The sequence below is a fragment of the Chelonia mydas genome, chromosome 3 (genome assembly GCF_015237465.2).
Source record: "Chelonia mydas isolate rCheMyd1 chromosome 3, rCheMyd1.pri.v2, whole genome shotgun sequence".
Taxonomy (NCBI): domain Eukaryota; kingdom Metazoa; phylum Chordata; order Testudines; family Cheloniidae; genus Chelonia; species Chelonia mydas.
This window is the reverse complement of record NC_057851.1, coordinates 156,977,862-156,998,319: the sequence shown is the minus strand read 5'-3', so window position 1 is coordinate 156,998,319 and position 20,458 is coordinate 156,977,862. Positions and strand designations below refer to the sequence as shown.

The 20,458-nt window shown below is 40.1% G+C and overlaps 1 protein-coding gene and 1 long non-coding RNA gene across 4 annotated transcripts in view; one reads left to right on the top strand and one right to left on the bottom strand.

Annotated features, from left to right (window-relative positions):
• Window positions 1-576: 576 nt before the first annotated feature.
• Window positions 577-20,458, bottom strand: part of SLC30A10 (solute carrier family 30 member 10) — a 31,567-nt gene continuing 11,685 nt past the window's right edge. The window contains exons 1-4 of one of the 3 annotated variants that reach the window (XM_043543637.1): window positions 11,174-11,726; window positions 10,294-10,377; window positions 6,944-7,183; window positions 577-6,113 (exon numbers count right to left, since the gene is read on the bottom strand). In XM_043543637.1, coding sequence (XP_043399572.1) covers window positions 5,641-6,113; window positions 6,944-7,183; window positions 10,294-10,377; window positions 11,174-11,702 — 1,326 coding nt within the window. In that variant the 5' untranslated portion in view covers window positions 11,703-11,726 and the 3' untranslated portion in view covers window positions 577-5,640. Of the gene's footprint in view, window positions 6,114-6,943; window positions 7,184-10,293; window positions 10,378-11,173; window positions 11,727-20,458 lie in introns of those variants that run through there. The other 2 variants (XM_043543638.1, XM_037895708.2) reach the window with 2 other exon arrangements.
• On the top strand, window positions 11,960-19,190 carry LOC114020585. Its single transcript, XR_006289828.1, has 3 exons — window positions 11,960-12,167; window positions 16,972-17,101; window positions 18,537-19,190. It is a non-coding gene; the product is annotated as an uncharacterized LOC114020585 (long non-coding RNA).

The window sequence follows — 20,458 nt, the reverse complement described above, 5'->3', positions numbered from 1 at the left end:
CTGCACCAGTTCACAAGCTGGGGTTCACAGGACGCAGGCTCCCTTTGCCCTCTTTTCCTCACTAATGCATCTGTGTTACACAGATTTGGCCCTTTGGTAGCATTTTCCAGCTGGTAAACACCAACAGCTTCATCCTGGGAGCTGTATAGCACAGAGGATTAAAGCTCTAAGGATAACTTTCACAGGTGGAAATCTAGATTGAAATCCTGTTTAGTTCACATGCCCAGAATATGTTTAGTCTCTTAGTTGACTCTGGTCCACACTGCAAAACCCCAGCAGAAGTCACAAGCATTGCTCAGAAACTGGCACTGGAATAGCAAACATGAATTGGCAGAGCTTTGTGGTGACACTGAACACAGCATCTGCATTCTGTACGTACGGTGCCTGGCTGTAGCCACTACCCTTTCTTAGATCCTCAGCATCAAGAGCTCTAAATTCACTCCACAGTGTAACAAAAACAGTTTGAGTGGCTGAAGATAAACAAAGAGGGCCAGGTTTTCAACACCCAACAGGTCCCCCATTTCTTAATGAGAGCTGCGGGATGCTGAGCACACTTGAAAAATGGTTTGTTTTTTCAGTCCAAACCTCATTCTCCTTTCAGAGGCAAGATTCACAATGAAGTCAAGTAGTCAACAAGTCCTTGGCTCAGGATTGGTCCTTAACAATCACGGACATGTTAAATCAATTTCATATATTGACTTTAGGTCTCCAGTTTCTAATACACATCAAGCACAGGACTGCCAGTTTCTTTAAAAATACATTTTATTTACAGCACCTCTGAACTTTCTTTACTTTGAAAATAATATAAATGTACATAACACATTAAGAAATCTCTCATTAACAGTTAATAAAATGACTGAAGTTTACAATTCAGGGATTTCAATGAGCAAGGAAATAATATTGTGGCATATTATTCAAATCATATACTGTATAAAAGGTAGAAAACACAAGTTTTTAAGCAACATAACTCCAACCTTGTAACAAAACCTTACAGTGACGTCCTCATATAAGGCATCACGGTCCAAAATAAAGCATTTATGGTGCATCCACCATACAGGACACATAATTCAGACTGCACAGTAAGCAGGTTCTATAGAAATCTTTGTAACATTTTGATAAACTCTTCTGCAACTTGTTCCTTTCACGTGTGAAAAATCAATGGTCAAACTCTTCCTTGAATTAAACCCTGTGGAACCTTACTGATTTCATTTTATCCTCTCATGGTCACAGGACAGCCATTTAAAAAAAAAAAAAAAAAAAGAAGCTGGACTATTTGTGAAGAACTCAAATTATTCACAGCAGTGTGAAATTCATCCCTGTGTAGAGGGCCAGCACAAGGCTGCCCCAAGCATCCACATGGTGGACGATCAGATGTTAGCAGTCTAAAAAACAACAAAGACCACTGTTGCTTAGTCTTGTAGTTAGAACTACAGAAAACTCAAAGATTGGGGGGGGGGGGGTGAATAAGGCTGAATTCCCAGGAAAAAATGTTTGGAAGACACTGGAATGTTGAGAAAGGGAATGGTGTAATCAAATAGGAAAGGGCAGAAATACAAACGATCCTGACAGCAGAGAGAATTTAAAATGTTCAAAGATCAATTTGTAATGGTTTTGTATCTCATCTAGCAACAAACACAAAGGAGGAGGAGGCAAGAAAAGGTCGATCTGACTGAGTGAGGAGTGCAAAAGATAAATCAGGGAATGAAAGAGGCACATGCAAGTTGTAAGACAGGTACAGGAGAAGAACTAGACAGCTACCAAAAAAAAAAAAGTGGTGTGTAAGGAAATGCAGACAATAAAATGAACTATCAAAGCCAAAGAGAATGAAAAATGGCTGCACAAGAGCTCAAGTATCTTCCTACAGAAAATAAAGAGCAAGAGATCGGATGAAAATTCAGTAACACGAGGGAGGCACTGCTAAGAATAAGTTAACTGAATTCCCTCTCTTACTCTTTACAAAGAAAAATGGGGGCAAGATGACAAGTATAGCAAAATTATTGGGAGAAAAAGAAAAAAAATATAAATATAATCAGTATGGCTATGATCAGAAAGAGAGAACAAAGAAGACTGAGAACTTGAATTCACTTAGACGTTTGGGCCAGATCCTCAGCTAGGAAATCTGAGCATAGTTCCACTGAAGTCAATGGAGTTATACGAATTTACTCCAGTTGAAGATCAGGTCCCAAAAGACTGATCTGCAAATCCAATGCATAAATATGGCACCAGGAAAAACAACGAGGAGTCCTTGTGGCACCTTAGAGACTAACAAATTTATTTGGGCATAAGCTTTCAATGAAGTGGGTTCTAGCCACTCCTCATTGTTTTTGCTGATACAAACTAACACGGCTACCACTCTGAAACATGGCACCAGGGTGAGCTGGGTAAGGGGATAAAAAACTATCTTATCTAGCAAATTAAGAGGGTGCTTATAAGTTGAAAGCAGTTCAGGAGGAAGGAGATGGATGACTAGTTGAATGTCATCCGTATTTTAAACAGATTTCATTCACTATAGGCAACTATGACAAACTGAAAGGAGGAAAGTTGAGAGAGGTTCTGAGGACGCCAATTTGGTGTGGGATGGAGGGCAGTAAATCAGGAAGGGCTGAGGATAGCACCCACAATCAGATAGGAGATTTTAGGTAACTGAATGCAGAAAAATGTAACAGAATTAAAGAAACCAGAATGGAATGTATGGCAAAATATGCTAAGCTACAATCTATGACTCAGAACAAGGGTCTGTAGATAAGGATGAATAAAATACTGAAACAAACAATGGGGTAAACAAATTTCAAGAGAATTAAGAGACACCATGGGAATTCAAGGGAAATCGCTTCACGTCCAATAGCTAACGGATAGAATGGAGTATCTCAGAACGAGGAACACCACGAACAACAGTATAACTTGTTTTGTAATGGACTTAAGAAAAGCATTTTGAGGAAGAAAATGTTGTGTAGCATAATCCTAAATAAAGGCAGAGACTTCATCCTACCAGGTTTCCTGTCCTGCTACTATCCTGAAAGTGCTCATCATCCCTACAGAGGGGAGGCAAGGCCCATCTTCATAATTAAATGCTTTTAAGTAATTTAAACAGATTTAGTACAAGGAAGCTATTTGATTTCTGTACCTAAAGATTTCTATAGTCCCCGCTATTTGCTTATCTATGCAAAGGTCACAGATAAAGTATATTAACAGGTAAGCATACAAGTAGAAGAGAATTACTTCACTATACATTCAGGTTACAATACTTTAAAGAACCTGAGAAGTAGGTAACCACCACTTTATCAAACATTGGAGGGGGGGAAAGAGAAAGAAGATGGTCTATATAAGCAAACATCAAGGCATTACACACTTACTAGTTTTTTGTAATTCCACAGTCAAACAATACTGACAACCAATCTTTCAAACTTAATACAAAACATGGTAACTTGATTTAAGATGTATGTACACAAGTATGAAGGTGTGATTTTTTTTTTTTTAAGTTCCATCATACTAATACTTATGATTTGGGGGAAAAGATTTTGCCGTTTCTTCTTTGATTCTCAAAAGGAAATATAAATAATATTAGATACAGAGAAAACTACATTTAAATAACACCATAGTTATATACAAACCCAACAGAAGCAAAGGCAGTCTTAAGCTCACGCCATATTCTTTTAAAAGGCAGAGCAGTATAAAAAGACGTTGTTTACTGACTTGTCATTTTGTGCAACACCCTTACAGCATGACTCTGCAGTCCTTACATCCAAACCTCCAACTGACATCAATCGGATGACTGGGTCAAAGAGACTGCAATATCGACATACAATTTAATCTATATAATAAAAATGGATCTATTTACCCAAGAGATAAAACCTGCTTAAAGAGAATAAATATAGGTCTTAAATGGGTATTATTTGCCATGTTGATGCCATGTTGCCTCCTTCAGAAAATGGAAGTTCTCAAGCAATGAGAAACAGGGCTGTATGCTTTAAGTCTTGCCTTTAAGATTATTTTAAGAGGAAGTAATTGGCTGTACTAAATATGGGTGTGCTACTTTCAAACCAGCCTAACCTACGGGTCCTGGAAATTTACCAGCCCAGGCACAGAATCTCTTTGCCCATTCTCACAAGGTGATGCTGAATTATGGGCCATCAAATAAATAGGGAGCGTACCCTGGGTGAGTAGGATATTGAAAGGCTGTTTTTGACAATGAACCCATGCTGAAGGTTCTGATTGTGAGCATTGGTAGAGCTGCCTAACATGGCGAGGTCAAGTGGCATTTTCAGCCAGGGTAGGTAGATTCTAGGGTTCCCTCTTGGAAAAGTATACTCACCCCAGGCCTAAGCCCAACCCTAGTGGTAGGATGAGGTGTCTTGTTTTTCCTCAAAGCACCTGAGAATGGATTCTAAAAACATAACTAGGAGGCTACATTTCCTAGTGATAGTGTAATTTGTGCACATAACACAACGTTTTGAAATATACCTCTGTGGGACAGGGTGGGAAGCTTAAACCCTTTAAAATGAACCCAAAGAAGCTACCGTGATAAAATCAAGGCAATAAACTCCCATTGTTTTAAAACAGCTCCCTTTAAGCATAAAAATTGTATATCAAATTTTAAGGAACTTTCTTAATAAACAAAAGGTTGAACTGTGTCTTTCTGAAAAGAATGGAATTGCAGAAACAAAGTTATTCATGAATAGGTAACACTAGCTTATTTATTCATTATGAATGACAACTAAGATATGGTATGTTAAAGAAATCACAGTAATTCCCACCTAACTTGACACATTAGACCCAGTGTAGTTATTACAATTACTTTGGTCAGCAAAACAAATTGAGTTTTAAAATCAAAATGGTGAACAAGCATAGAATTAATTGGATGAGTGTCTGCATATCCATTTACTAGAGTAGCTACAATCCTCATATGAAATTAATTATCATCAAATGTCCCTATGCTTTAATGTCGGCAAGTGTATTCTTTACACTAATCAGAAATAAAATATACTAAGGTTTAAAAATTACTACTATTAAAGAAGCAAGAAATCAGTTTCTGCTCCGTCCCCTCAAAACAAGAGGCAGTCCAGAAAATAATGAAAGTCAAACATTCCTGTGTGTGTTTTCCAGCTATCAGACACTTTGATTTCATTCACAGGCTCACAGTTCAGAAGCACAAGAGTTATGGTTACAACTGAAAATTCCTGACTATGTAAACTGAGTTTAAGGATTAGTGAAAACCATATCTACTAAATTCCTTAATGATGATACAATAGTTCAATCCAGTAGAATCATCAACACACTACAGGGCTTTCATTAAGCAGTCCGTTTCAGTAAAAAGACCAGAGTTTTATTCCCAGTGCCATTGGCCATAAACTGCGAGCAGTCTACACTGAAGTACACCTGCTACACTCTCAAAATAATAATTCCCATCTAGTTAGTTCAAGAAATTTGTGTTAAATTGCCTTACAACTATTTTAGGTGAATGCAAAAAATGAAGATGATAATCCTTATTTCAGATAAACAGGTTTTTACATATGTTTTGGTTTATAGCTACAACACAGATGGCTTTTCCAATGCGCACTTCAGCTCCAACCAATGGCCTCTGACCTTTTGGCCATTAGGGCTTGTTCTATACAGAGATTATGAAGTGTAAAATTAAGTGTTTCAAAAATGTGTACTGTGTGGATATGATTTGTCATCTGATTTTTTACAATTGTCTGTATTTTTTATTCCATCCCCTGCCGATATATGCTCAATAGGAATTTCAACACCATTTTTATTTAAACTATTGTCTTTATGCAGTGTTGCGGGAAGGCCATTTTTCTCAGGATAACCATTATCATGAGTAAGTTCAACTTCCTGCTGAGGGCAGCACAACTGAGAAGCACAAGCTTTTGAGATACAGGGTGAGCTGCATATTAGCTCAGAGGTCTTGTGGTCAATGTACTCTGGTTGGATGGTTACAGAATGGATCCCTGCTTCGTGGAAAACCTCCCGCATTTTATAAGAGGCATCTTGGTAATCAGAAGTGGTTTGGCACTTGACATGAAGGGTAGCAATATTCTTCCCACCTGCCAGTTCCCAGACATGCACCTCATGAAGGCTGCTAACCCCTGGCACATCAGTTAGTCTTTCTGCTAGAAAACATAAGAGAAAATAATTTAAGAGGGTTGTTCGGGGGGGCCAATTGCAAGTTTCTGGTTATTATGAGGAATAATGTTTAAAAGCCACAGCCATGAAGAAAGACACCTATCAATACTCATCCACTTAAGATATAAGCATGTAACTTTTTAAAAGTAGTTGTATGTAATGTAACACCGACACCCGCTTCAAACTTCAACTTTCTCCTAGTCATCCAGGGTCTGAACTAAGTTGCTTAACTTGGGGACCAATCCTTTGGACGTGCCTTTAACGCTTATTGGCTTCAAACGAAGCTGAGGGCACTCAGCACTTTGTAGGATCAACGCTAGACTGTAATCTCCTTGGGGCAGAGATCATGTCTTCCCTGTGCTGCTCAGCTCAGAGCCTGATGGAATTCAAAAAAAAAAAAACCACCAAAGAAATCTCTTAAGCGTGCATTTATAAAGTTACAAAATTAACCAAACAATGCTACTGTCAATTAACATTTCTAAAGCGCTTTGAGATCCTTGGACAGAAGGTACTAGGAAGTACTATTATAATTCAGTGTTGTTCCACTAATAATATTTTGTGTGGGTTGTTTGTTAAAAGCTCAAGGTCTGGTATTTTTATGTATTGTTGGAGTACCACATTCTCAAAATGCATGCTTTAACTAATCCACAGAGATTTGAGTCATGTTGCTAGGACACAAACATGTGACTCCATTTCTCACAGTTCTTGAAAATTTAGAGCTGCTATGAGTATATAATCCAAACATGTCATTCCAGAAATAACACGAGCACTAAAGTATGTCACTATAATTAATAAAAACTCAAAAAAATTGACTTACTCAGTACTTGCATATTAACACCTTTGGGAACCATCTGCAGCAAAACGGTTGCAGTCTCTTTGATAAGTGGGAAGGCAGAGGATAAAATGATGACCACCATAACTACTGTCAGGCTTGGATCAATGTAACACTGCCAGTTACACGGGGCATTGGCATCCAGGGGAAGAGCATAGAATATTGCAGCAGCAACTACCACAACCACAGATCCAAGTGCATCTCCCATCACATGTAAAAGAACACCTGAAATAAATGACATAATACAATTTTGCATTAGCCTTCATTTGGAGGGGGAAAAATCCAGATGAACTGTTACAGACTTTGGAATTTATTTTGTTCAACATGAAATTGCAGCATTTAGGAAATCAGTACCATAATCAGATATAAAGCTTGCAACAGCTGAGAATAGAACAAGTGGGGTGGGTGGGACAAGCCTGAACAACTATATGGTTGCATAAATTTGATGGGTTATTAAACATTTAGGCTACACAACAGATCCATAGAAGTTAGCACTGAACAGCATGCCAACGTACAATGTTTTTAATCAAACTGTTGGAGCTTACTATGAGCTGGGCACACCTATAAAGGGCAATCAATTCGTATCATGATTATGGATGATCAAATAACCGAGCTGCTAAATGAGGCATAGTCCACTTCTCTCCTAAGTAGATCAATTATTCTCGTTTGATAGCAGTTCTGTGACCTTGCTGAGTTCTGAAATAACAGCAGTAATATAACTAAACAATACTCACTTTGGAGGGAGGGGAAAACTTCTAAGTACACGATACAGAGATGGGCCTGAACCAAAACGACAAATCCAAACACTGGACAAGTTTGGATCCTGATCTGAGCTTCATAACTCACCTAGCTTTATACAGGCCAAATTAACACACAATCACACACTTCATTTGCGCTCAGACTGTGAGAATAACTCAGTTTGGGTCCCAATTTTTCAGCTTGGTTTCATCTCTTTTAGTGTAAGTATTTGTACTATTGCAAGTTCAGAAAACACCGCATACAGCTCTTCTACTTACTTCCACAGACATGGAGGGAAAAAAAGAATGAGAAAAGTGTACACATTTTAAAAGATGCCTGTAATACCTCTCTAGGCCAGCCCTGTGCATTACATTGAGTAAGATAATGTGCTTGCTACACATTCACAGTAATCTTAGAATCTTTTTTAGAGTAGCAGCTGTGTTAGTCTGTATTCGCAAAAAGAAAAGGAGTACTGTAGCACCTTGTTAGTCTCTAAGGTGCCACTAGTACTCCTTTTCTTTTTAGAATCTTCTGTTTCCTTCTTGCAAGAAGTATCTTTCCCTTGATGTGCTTTCTAACAATCTCCCCAATCCAAACTTGCATTTTAACGTAACCCATGTTAGATTGTAATACTCTGCTTTTATAAGACTAACTTGCCATTACTTTTTATTTTTGGGTGGCAAGGGGATAAGCGGAGTTGCCGCCTCTAAAAACTTCCATTTTCACCCACTCTTATAAGCTTCACTCCTACATCTCTCTCAACTAGGATAGCTGCTTATAGCTCCCTCTTAAGCCTATCAATGCTCAGCTGCGAGTTTTCATTTTGCAATGATGTAAGACACTAAACTCCCTAAGGCTGAGAACACTGCCTTTGCTACCACTTCTTACCAATTTGGGGCCCAAATGCTGATCCTCCACATGGGAAGGGAAGGTAATATATCACTAGACTGCCTTGCATCACTCATTAAGAACCAAGTAGTCATTAAGTACTAACTTTCAGCTAAAAGAAGTTTCTTCCTGGTAGGGTTAAGAGAACTCTCCTTTTTGGTTTTCCAGAGCAATCTGCTGCCTAGAGTTCACAAGGGTCCTGAGTTCAGTTTTCGCTGTAGTAATGGTGGAAGCCTCACTGCTTTCCATTTAAAATTAAATTGGACTGGAATATGTACTGCAGAGTTTACTTCTGCACTGACAAGGGGGAAGGACAAGATGCAATTTCCCTATAATTCTCGGATGCTAACTGTGGATGTCTACACGAGGGAAATCTTAAAATGTCCCATCATTGCAAATATTGATTCAGCTCCACTGGTATTAGCAATATTGGGAGCCCTAATGAGGATGGGCTGCTCAGTGCAGCTCATATGCTGAGCACCACGACAATTAGATCTACTCTGAGCAGAATTAGAAGATACAGTGCTTAAAATGCACACCTTAGTGTGCCAAATACACTAGCATGTGGTATTTTGAGGATATCACATCCACCATGAAAGTCTGCTGAACCTGACCTCTAGAAGTTCAAGTAAGTGCCACTGTTTTAGCATATGGTGTGGTTTTGCAGAATACTTTTTTACATTGGTATAATGATGAAAACTTTGCAAATCTTTGCCATATACTAAAAATAGACACTCACCTGACCGGACCACCCCCTTATATTGGATTCACTTGGCACTACCTGCATAATGGATGTGGGAACATCACACTGGTGCAAGAGATGGTGATCTGTGATCAAGAAAAATCTTTGCTTAACATTTTTAATAGTGTTTTGATTAAATAAAATGCTAAGTATTATTGGTGGGACTTTTCTGTTGTTTTTAAAGAAAAAGTGTATTTAAAATCAGTTATGCTCTGGATGCATTTGGGGCATTCAGGATGTATCCACATATCTAGTTAGTTTTGTTTGTTTATTTTAAGGGCATGCAGGTTACCTTCAAGAATAGGTTAATTAGCATATTTCATTCTGCAGATATTCAGAGCTCTGTGGATCCTTTCTAGTGTTGGACAGAAATAAATATTTTGAGAAATAAATGTGAGGAATGGGCTGCTTGGAGGAGAGGTGGTCCATAAGAGGGTCTCTGTCAGGAAACAGTCCACAGAACAACAGGGCTGCAGAACCACTATGCTGTTCTTCAGCACTCTTACCCAACTGACTGTGGGGCATCATTGATACCAGTCTTTAAAGAAAACTGTGCTCCAGCACTTCAGCTAAAAATACTGAAATACTATGGTAATGATGCTCAAGAAATAGACCAAAAAGAAGAGCATGGGGACTTCAATCGGTTAAAATTAGAGGAAGAGACTTTGAAGATAAAGCTGTTTAAAAGGGTGCAATCAAAAATAAAAATGTGAACACATACAAAAGGCCAGATACTCAAATGCTCCATTGATTTCACTGAAGTAATCATTGCCACTTCAAACCATTTGCGGACCTGGCCTAAGAACGTAAAAAAACCCTGAGTTAGTCAAAAATTGTGAAAACTATCATCATTTTTATTTTCATTGGAATTCTGAAAACAAATAAAAATTGAAATTTGGAAAATTTTGACCAGCTCTACTTCAAAAGTTTTTAAAAAAACAAAAACAAAACAAAAAAAACCCCGTACCTCTGATGTTCAAAGCTTCAGACTTTTTCTCTTTTTTCTGTACTGTCTGCTCTTCAGGCCTTTTCTGAGTGTTCAGGGAATCACCTGCATTCAAAGAAACAACCCTGTGTTGTGTATAAATTCTACAAACAGAAAAAAAAAACACACCAATCTTCTCAACACCAACTTATTTTAAAGAGAAACAAACATAAACTCGAGAAAAAGTCAGTCTCTGGCCAACATCTCTTTAATCAACGACCCTTCTCCCCCTGCCTATTTCAAACAATACAGTACAGAATACATACAAGCGTGAAATATGTAGGATGTTTGCATGGAGTTTGTTCACACTGCAGTTACCACTAAAGCAATCTTTGGAGGAGATTCCACCGCAAACAATAGACAAGAGGATGTTTCCTTTTATTTTAAGGTTCTCTCTCCCTCTGCCCCCAAAGGAAGAGCCACAACCACTAACGAGGTCATTAGGGTATCACAATAGCAACAAAGCTATAGAAAAGGGGAACATGAAATAGCAGAAGAGGAAGGAGGGGATGCAGCCAGAAAGAACATAGAAAAGGGAAGATTGATAGATTCCAAGGCCAGAAGGGACCTCCATGATTATCTAGTCTGACCTGGCTAGGAAAGGCCACAGAATTTCCCTGGAATAATTCCTAGAGCAAGGCTTTGAGAAAAGCATCCAGTCTTGATTTAAAGATGACAACGGGAAGGGGGGGAGGGTGGAAGAAGAGAGGAAGGGGGGGCAGGATGGAGGGCCGGAATGGGGGCAAGAGAGAGACAAAAGGAGAAAGGGAGTGGCAGAACGGGAGAAGGGAGAGCAAAGGGAAGAAAGGAAGGAGGAGGGGCGAGAAGAGCCGGGGCGAGCTAGGATGCAACTGAAAGGCACCTGCTTCAGCAGCCTCCTGACACTCCACCACGGCCGCCTCCTCCCGCCCGGGGCCGGGCACCACCTGGAGCGGCTCTGGGGCGGCGGCGCTGGGCTGCAGGCGGCTGCAGCAGGAGCCCCAGTCCTGGAAGATGAGCAGCCCCACCAGGTTGACGGCCAGGCCCAGCGCCCCCACGATGAGCACCAGCGCGGGGCCGTCGATGGGCTCGGGCCGGGCCAGGCGCAGCACCGCCTGCACCAGGATGGTGAAGCAGAGGGCGGTGAGGAAGACGGCGTTGCTCAGCGCCCCCACCGCCTCGGCGCGGCCGTAGCCGTAGGTGGCGGCGGGGCCCCGGCGGGCGCGGCGGGCGATGCGGCCGGTGGCGATGCCCACGCACAGCGAGATGAGGTCCGAGAGCATGTTGAACGAGTCCGACACCAGCGCGATGGAGTTGCCCAGGTAGCCGGAGACCAGCTCGGCCACGAAGAAGCCGGCGGTCAGCACCAGCATGAAGATCAGGCGGCAGGTCTTGCCCGAGTAGCGCCCCATCCCGGCGCGGACCCGGAGCGAAGGCGGCCGGCGCGCCCCTGAGCCAGCGCCGAGCCCCGCCGGCTACAAGCCCCGCCCTGCGCCCTGCGCCCTGCCCCGGGCCGAGCCTCCGCGCCCAGCTTATATGCAGCGGCGCCAGGCAGCCCGCCCCCGCCGCGCCAGAGGGTGGCACCTGCCCAGCGCGGGGTGGCGGGGGGGCCGGGGCGTTACCCGCTCCCCGCCCTCCCTGGCTCGCCTGTAGATCCTCTGTCGGGACCAGGGTTTTGTTCTGGATAAAACCATCGCCTGTTTCCAGACCCTGGTCGGAGTGGGGCGGGTGAGAGATGCAGGTCACAATCCTCCGGGCAAACGCGGGTGCTGTCTGACGGGGCTGTTTTTTATTGCAGGATGGTGAGAGGGTATACGATGTGGAGATGCAGTCGATGGCACCCTCGCCTTTGGTTCAGCGCCAGCACGGTGCTAGCGGTGAGTTCCTCCCCCACCTGTGTGTGGCTCAAAAGCTTGTCTGCCCCCTTCCCCTTGTCTCTCCCCCTCACAGCCGAGGCAGCCCCGGAAGGGCACATAAGGGCCCTTGTGAAGAGGCAGAGAGAGAGGTTTAGCTACTGGAGATAGTACAGCACGACTGAGATGTCCCTTACCCCCTGCCCGTACATGCCCAAATATGGTCCCCCTAGGAGAAATCCAGGACTGTTGGTGGAGGGGGCTGTTTGGGGCGGGGAGGGGAGGTTTCCAGGCCTGTTTTGGGGAGTCAGACTGTATTGGAAGAAATAATTAGGGGAGTTCATCCAAAGAATAAGCAAATAAATAGGTGGCTGGTTAGCTGAACTGTCATAGGCTTGCCCATCACTAAACTCCAGAGGCAGGATCTCAGTGTTCACCTCAATCCAGAAATAGAGTTCTTGCTCTTCCCTCAGACACACACACCATCTGTTTTGGTTTAAAATAAGGTACATAAGGAATGCCAATCTATGACAGAAAAATCTCGAATGCATAAACCCCTCCCTCCTCACATCAGCAAAGGACTGAGTGCATTGAAGAAATACACCTTTGAGAAGGGTTATGCCGCTTATTCCCTCTGCTGGATGCTTAAGGTAGTCATCTAATTAAGCAAAACAATATTGGGAGGATTATGCTAGCCCAGTAATGCTTGCTGCTAGAATCTTCTTAAAAGCCACATGATGGAATTGAAATAGGCTCTGTGAAGCAATTGTTACTAGATAGCCCCTTTCAGAAGCCCCTTTACAGAAATAAAAGTTATAGATTGTGACCTCTTGATTTCACCCTCTACAAAGCTGTTTCTGGGGTGGGGGTGCAAGAGTAATTAAAATGACACAAGTAGCCTGAACAAGATGAAGTAAATTTATGTCACATCTAGAGTGTTCTGTGTCATGTAAATACAAAAAGTAAATAAGTAAACTTCCATGCCATGTATCCATTGTTGTTCCTATTCTCTTTTTCTTCGTGATAAATCCTAAGAAGAATTGTGTGCATGTGTGTAAGCGGGGAAAGGAGAGAATGTGTCTGTTAATACTACCCTTAACTGATCATATAGCCCGCAAAATTTCAAAAAGAGATGCAGTAAATTACGCTGTTTTCAAACTCTCTACTAGGTTCTTACAAGAAGTATCAATGACACAGGAATTCCAGGGATCCAAAAATTGAACTTCCATTTTTCCTTTGCAAAATGTTTGTTCTCTGATCTCTAATAATAAATCAAAAATTCGGAGGTAGCTCCTGGAAGAACATCAAACTTGAATTTGATGCAGTTAGAAATCTGAGAATAGTTGACAGTTAAAAGAAAGAACAGTATTTCTTTAGAATTATATCTTGTAAGATAGCCTTTAAATTGAAAGAAACATTTTAGTGTTCAGACTACTTCTTACCACACACGATTCACCCTAAATCCCATGGCACCTATCCCTGAGCCTGGCATCAAGAAAACCAATGGATTGACTGAATCTCCCTATTAAAAAAGACCAAAGCATATAGGCTACAATGGGAAACAGTAGACTTGTTAGGTCTGTCATAGTTTCCTAGAGCACCTAGGTTTGTTCCTAGAAGTCTTCCCATCCAATTTTCAAAGAACACCAACTCTATCGAGCTAGATAGATCTGATGAAATCACAGTCAGTGGTATTATGACTTAAAATATGTAATGGAGTCCAAATAACCTATGTGAATAGTAAAATATATATGTAAGAAAAGAATATGTGGCAATGTTTGTAACAAGATTTTAAAATTCTTCCACAAGCTAATGTGGAGCCAAAAGTGGCAAAAGGTTGACAAACTTAAACCAATCAAATTCTGTTGTATTCAACACTGATTCTTCTACATAGTCCTCCTTAAAGCCTGAAAAATAAGTAGCATTGGAATGACAAAAGTCTTCTATTAAGCTCAAAAACAACAAGAATTTCCCTAGAAATCACTAAAAAGTTTTCAATCAATACAAGATATGTTTTTATTAAAAAGTCCCTCATCTTTTCACATCAAGTTCATCTTTAAGAGCCATAAGATTTAAAGCAAGTTCTGGGAGATCTAGCATGCTAGAAAGATGTTGAGTTCCAGGTGTATATCAGGTAGACCTAGGCAAAGTATTTCCGCTCTAACATTTTTTTGTTGGTGAAAAATGCAGTTTCAGCAAATTAGTGTTGGTCTGCTCTTTTTTCTTGTTGAAAAAATTCTGACCGTCCAACGGTTTTATTTTGACATTTTTGAAACAAAACATTTTAATTTTTTGACTGAAAACAGCTTTTTCTTTTGAAATTTCCTTCGATTCTATTTTAAAAAATTAAAAACCCTTAAACCACTCAAAATTGAAACAAAACATTTCATTTTGGGTCAAACAAAACATTTTTGTGGGGAATTTTGTTTTTATTTGCTGAAATTTCAAAACAATTTGGTTTTGGGTCAACCCAAAATGAATTTTTTTTCAGAATTTTCAGCCAACCAAAAAATCAGTTATTCTCACAGGTCTAATTTCAACTGGTTGAGTCAAACTAGGCAGCCATTGAGAGGATAATCTTCTACTGATGCACAGGAATTTACAAATGCAACTTCCATGTTATTTGGGTATTCTTGTATATATCCCTCACACACTCCTCATGTAATAAACCACCCTCCAACCATTAAAAATATACAGATGCATACAAATTACTTGATAAAAAATTGTATTGAAAGCACACTTTACAAAGGAGTCTCACCATAAAGACTAGTGCAATAGTGGGAGAGGATAACATCGTTAAAAATAATTCACACACTTCAATAATTTTAAACTAGAATTAACAAATGTATGATAAAAAAATCTTAAATAATGGTATAAAATCAAATGCGGGGCAACTTTTCTAAAAATTAAAAAAAAAAATGGCCAGGCAATGGAAACCAAAATACCTTTTATAAGAGTTAAATCATCAGATTCCCCACATAGAGAGTTAGATAAAAAACTAAAAAACAAGACAATGGATCTTTAGTAAAATAATAAAATTCATAATACCAATTGCTGCCGTTAGTCACTGGCACTCTGTTTGCAATCAACAAATTCATTGCAGCCTGACAATTTGCAGGACTGGGCCATAGCTGTTTAAAGTTAACATGAAGGCTCAAAGGATTTTGTTTTAGTAACATGTACAGTATTGTATTTGGAACTTGCTAATGCTAGGTAAAATATGCATTCATTCTCTTTGGAAAAAAATTGACATAAATCACAGTTCTGAACTCACTTCAAAAATCTTATAAAAACACTACAGTACAGTAATTATTTTGAAGAAATAGCACTAAAAATATTTTCAAACAAACACCTCAGCAGCCTGTGACTAACTCATCTTATGTTTTAATACAATTAAAAATGACTCACTACAAAACTCAGAAGAAATATGTATTCTTTATCTCAGTTCTGAACTTTTTTCGAATTCCCCCACCCAGTGCCCACTGGCTCTTACTTGCCCTGCATGTCAAGGTCAGACTTCTTGTTCTAACTTTCAAGACTTTACACTTCTCTGAATTTCACGTTCCCAGCTTTGTCAGTGGAAGTAACCTTCATGCCTCTTTTGTTTCTTTCTCCCTGTTCTGCCTCCATGCTTTTTCCCATGCCAGCCTTCCCAATCGCTGCTCACCAAGCCACATACTCTCCTCAGCTAAATCACTCCTCAAAACCCACTTCTCCCTATTCCCTACACAAAGTGACTTAATTTACCAAACAAGAATTATTCATTTAATTGAACCTTCAGGATAAGCACATGCTTCAACCGACTAATTGTGTGATAGTTCTGTAACCCTTGTCCCATTCTGTCCTCTCTGTATTCTTTGTTAGCTTCACTCTTTGCATCCAAATTTAGGTCCTAATCCTGCAATCGAGACTGTGCGGGCAAACCCTTCTGCTACCAGGGAGTCCCATTGACTTCAGTTGGTTTCTGCCCACGTGAACATACAGTTCTGCCCCTACCAATCCAGTTGCAGTATCAGAACCTTCGCTTGTAAGTTCCTTCAGGCAGGAACCATGTCTTTTCAATTGCTTTGTAAAATTCTTAGCACACTGTGTATATATTTAATTAAACAATGGAGTAATAAGTTAACTGGCTAATGTTAGTTCCAGTTACTTATCCAATATCTGGAATAACTGAACAAACCATTTCCATTAAAAGCAAGAGCCAACCCAAACCTCCACCCAAAACTTGAACCAAATCAAACTTTTTTAAGAGGTTCAGAAAAGTTCAGCTTACTTTTTGGTTTTCTAAATTATTTGTCCTTCTTGATTTCAGCTAAAATACTGTTAGAAAGGCTGCTGTTGCAGTTCCTCCATCCTAGTCAGAAGCAAAAATTGTTAGATGTCTTATGAGCAAGACTGTTCTCCTATTCAGTTCTGAATACCAAAAATACTTGGATAAGTATCCAGACTTTTGGGTATCTAACTTGTAAGGTTTGCCCAGCACTAATTTTAAACACTTTAAAAGTAGGAACTCTGTCCCAAATTTAGCATTACTTTGTAATAGTGATGTGCTTCCACTACTCAACAGAAGAGATAACAGAGGCTCACTTGTATATTACTGCCATCAAAGGCATAGGGCTGTGTGTGTTGATTTGAGTATCATGGCTCAGAGAAGTTACAAAGTAGCGAGGGATTCAAAGGTAATAACAGATGTGACAATACAGAGAGATCAATTTTCAATCCATTTATAAGAAGTGCTTACCATGGAATAATTCCTTTATCCGGTGAGTGTTGGAATGAAAGTATTCTGTTCATAACTTTTTGTTTCTGGTTCTGTTCTCTACTGTAGCTCTACCTTTAATACTACTCAAAATAACACCTGTCAAATTGATGGAGAAAGAGCTACATCCTAGGGGACTGCTGAGGGTTTGGAGGCCTTGGAGGACTGGCAATAGGATACAGAGATTTAAGATCACCAGGTTAGTAGTAGCCTAAAATCATTATCATCAAACAGCTACTCGGTGGCTTTGATTAAATGTGTACAGTAACAGCCCACAGTTTCACCGTTTCAAGGACCCACTTCACAAAAACCATCACTACTCTTGGTGCCCTTGGGGTATGTCTTCACTGCAGAGTTAGGCTGGGCTCCAGCCTGGGCATTGCCCCTTCCATGCACACAGAAAAATTTGTAACCTGGGTTTAAGGGTGCTTTAAGACCAGGCTAGCAGGCATGGCGTAGGGAGGTTATAAACTTGAGCTCAGGCTTTGCTCCAGCCCAGGCTGGCAACCCACCTATTTTGCAGTGAGAGAGCAGGCTAATCAAGCCCAGGTGTTGTTAGTCCTTCAGTGCTATCCCACAAATCCACCTGAGCTGTACTTTCTTTTTTAACTCCTCCCATTTTCTCCACTGAAAGTCACCTATACTGGCTTAGCATTTTAACCCCACATTTCCCTGCTCCATTTCTGTTGTGCTTCCACAGCATTTGAAGAGAGATGCCAGCCAAGGAACCTTCCTCCTGTGCTGCCATTTTTTCCAGAGGCTGACGCCAGCCTTCTGGTTAAGCTAGGGTGTGATATCGATAAGATGCATAATTTGGGAAAATGTACCCAAAATGACATCTTTATATTTAATGGACAGGAAAGAAACAGAGGGTTGGGTTAGTGCACTGCAATTCCTTTATAGTTTGCAGACTGATTTTCATCCTTAATGACATTCATATTAAGAATTCTTGCTGCCAGATGCTGTTTTCTTTTGCCTTAGAACTGTCTGCATTAATGAGTCACTCCATTTGGAAGTTATTTACATAAAATATTGTTCTCCTGTTAGTGCCACAAACAGTAGCTCCATGCTAGGCTACACAGAGAGAGCATCCTGCGAATGGATTCATAGAGCAGCTCAGTTCAATGCAATGCTAAGAACCATAGGATATCCCACCAGAAACCCATCCCAGCTCTTACAACACTCTTGTGTACACACACAGGCCTGGCATGGGTAATGCTTTGCTGTGCCTAGCCCTGGCGAACTCTGCAGTGGAGACATGCACCTAGTAGCCGCCCTGAGACTGCCATGAAAGACGGCCAAGGATTGATTGAACACAGAGGATTAATTACTCTCTCAGCCTAGAAGCATCCCCTTCAGAACTGGGCTGAGAAATGTTGGTGGGTCAGCCTGAACTGACACATGGAATGATTTGATTCATAGCCTTAGAGTGGGTTTTATTTTTAAAAGACGCTGAAGCCTTAAAGACCTTTCAGGACGTCCTCCCTTCCCATCAACTCATCCTATGCCTAATATCCAGCCTACAAATGCCCTTAAATTTATCTAAATCACATCCATGTGTTATCTGCCCTTCTGACATCTGAGCAATCCTTTTCTGATCACTTCAGGTACTTAGGAAGTCACTTCTTTTTCAGGTTAAAGATGGTCGGTCCCACTAACCTCTCCTCATACACTATCCCTGTCTGTCCTGAGTTAAAGTTGGTGCCCACTATGTAATGCAATGTGGTTCAATGACGGCAGTATATAGGGGAAGTTAGTCATTTTTTAGTTTTTCACTGAAAATTATACTAAATCAGATTACCAGAACTTAATGTTGTCACTTAGCAGCACTTCTAGACTGAGGTTCAATGACAAACCTGTGCATACATTGAGCTTCTATGCAGCATTACTTGACCAGTAAAAGAAAAGAACTGAGATGAGTTTAAACAGCACCTCAACATTGAAATTCTCAAATCGACTATACTTACAATATTAAAGTTTTTTATGATCATATACCTAGTTATCTTAAAGACCTTTTATTTTCTTACTGTTGACAGCAGATGCTGTAACGTAATTCTGAAAGTTTGCCTGTACCTTGAATATGAACCCTGTCACCCAAAATTAAATTGTACAAACAGTTTTAGAATCAAAGGACACAAGACAGTTCTTTTTAACTTTACTACTGTAAACTGCTCTATGCAGTGCTCTGCATGCTTTACTTTCTGTGCTTGTAAAGTTTTAAGTTTTGCATTGGAACTTTTTTTTTAAACAAAAAGGAAAATGCCTTTTTCATCAAAATGAAAATTTGTGGGGAAAAAATTCATTTTGATTTTGGTGGAGGGAGAAAAAGGCATCCACCCTTTTTAAGATAGAAGTTTCCACAAGAAGGAAGTGTGGAAAAGTTTGAAAAAAAGTAAATGAGAGAAAGTGGGGTTTTCTCTCACAAAAATTACACTTTTTGAAATTTTGAATATTTTGAAGAATTTCATTTTCAAATGTTTTGTAGAAAGAACAAAAAAATTCACAGAATATTTCAAATGAAACAAAAACACCCTTTGTTTTAAACATTTTCATGAAGTATGCTTACCTTTTTTGGACCAGCTTTACTTATGAGTGGTTGACAGGCTCTTCAAAATCCATCTTGTCTGCCTTAAGATTCAGGGTCAGATCTGCAGTTAGTGTAAATGAGCATGGCTTCATTGCCATCACTGGAGCTTCACCAGTTTACCTCAACTGAGGATCTGGCCTTGTTTCTGGATAACTGTTTACATGAAAAACTCATCACAACTCATGGGCTTTGGAAGAATTTGCTGAGGACTGTTTAGCATATTATTTCAGATAAAGGGACTGATTAAAGTGCCTCTGAAAGACATAAAATTCAGCGGTGATAACTGATAAGCACCAAACATTGCTTTCAAGACTCATCTTTTCTCTCTTTAATTTTTTTTATTATTGTTGTAATTATCTTAAACCAATAAAAATCTACCACAGCAAATCTGAATATAACTGTGCATTTTAGCCTAGATTGGGCTGACTCTTTGTTATATGCATGCACACTTCCCTATGATTGCATAGGAGCAATTGAGAGCTGAATATGGCCTTTCATTAATAATTACGTCTGTTAGTAAACATGTAGCTAGGGGCTGAACAGTATTATGCAAAATCCATTAGCACAGTGCACAAGGATCCATGAGAGTCAGGCGGTTGGTGAACTCAATGGACACTTTCTTGTTGACAACCATCTGTCTATAGAGAAATTTAACCAGAGCACTTGGCATATGCATCATTTACTATCTTTCAAGTGGTTAGCACTTCTCAGAAAAAAAACAGTTAATAGCCATCCACATGGTGAGCACATCTGTAAAATGGGAATAAGGACGCTGACCTCCTTTATAAAGCTCTGTAAGACTTATGGATGAAAAGCACTATATAAGAGGTAAGTATGATTGATTATTATTCTGCTTCAGAGTGTGTGTTTGTGTGGGGGGTGAGAAAAATAGCTGTCACAGTCTCATGTACACAATTCTGGTTAACTTTATTTTGGAACACTGCCAATGACACATTGAGACTACATCAA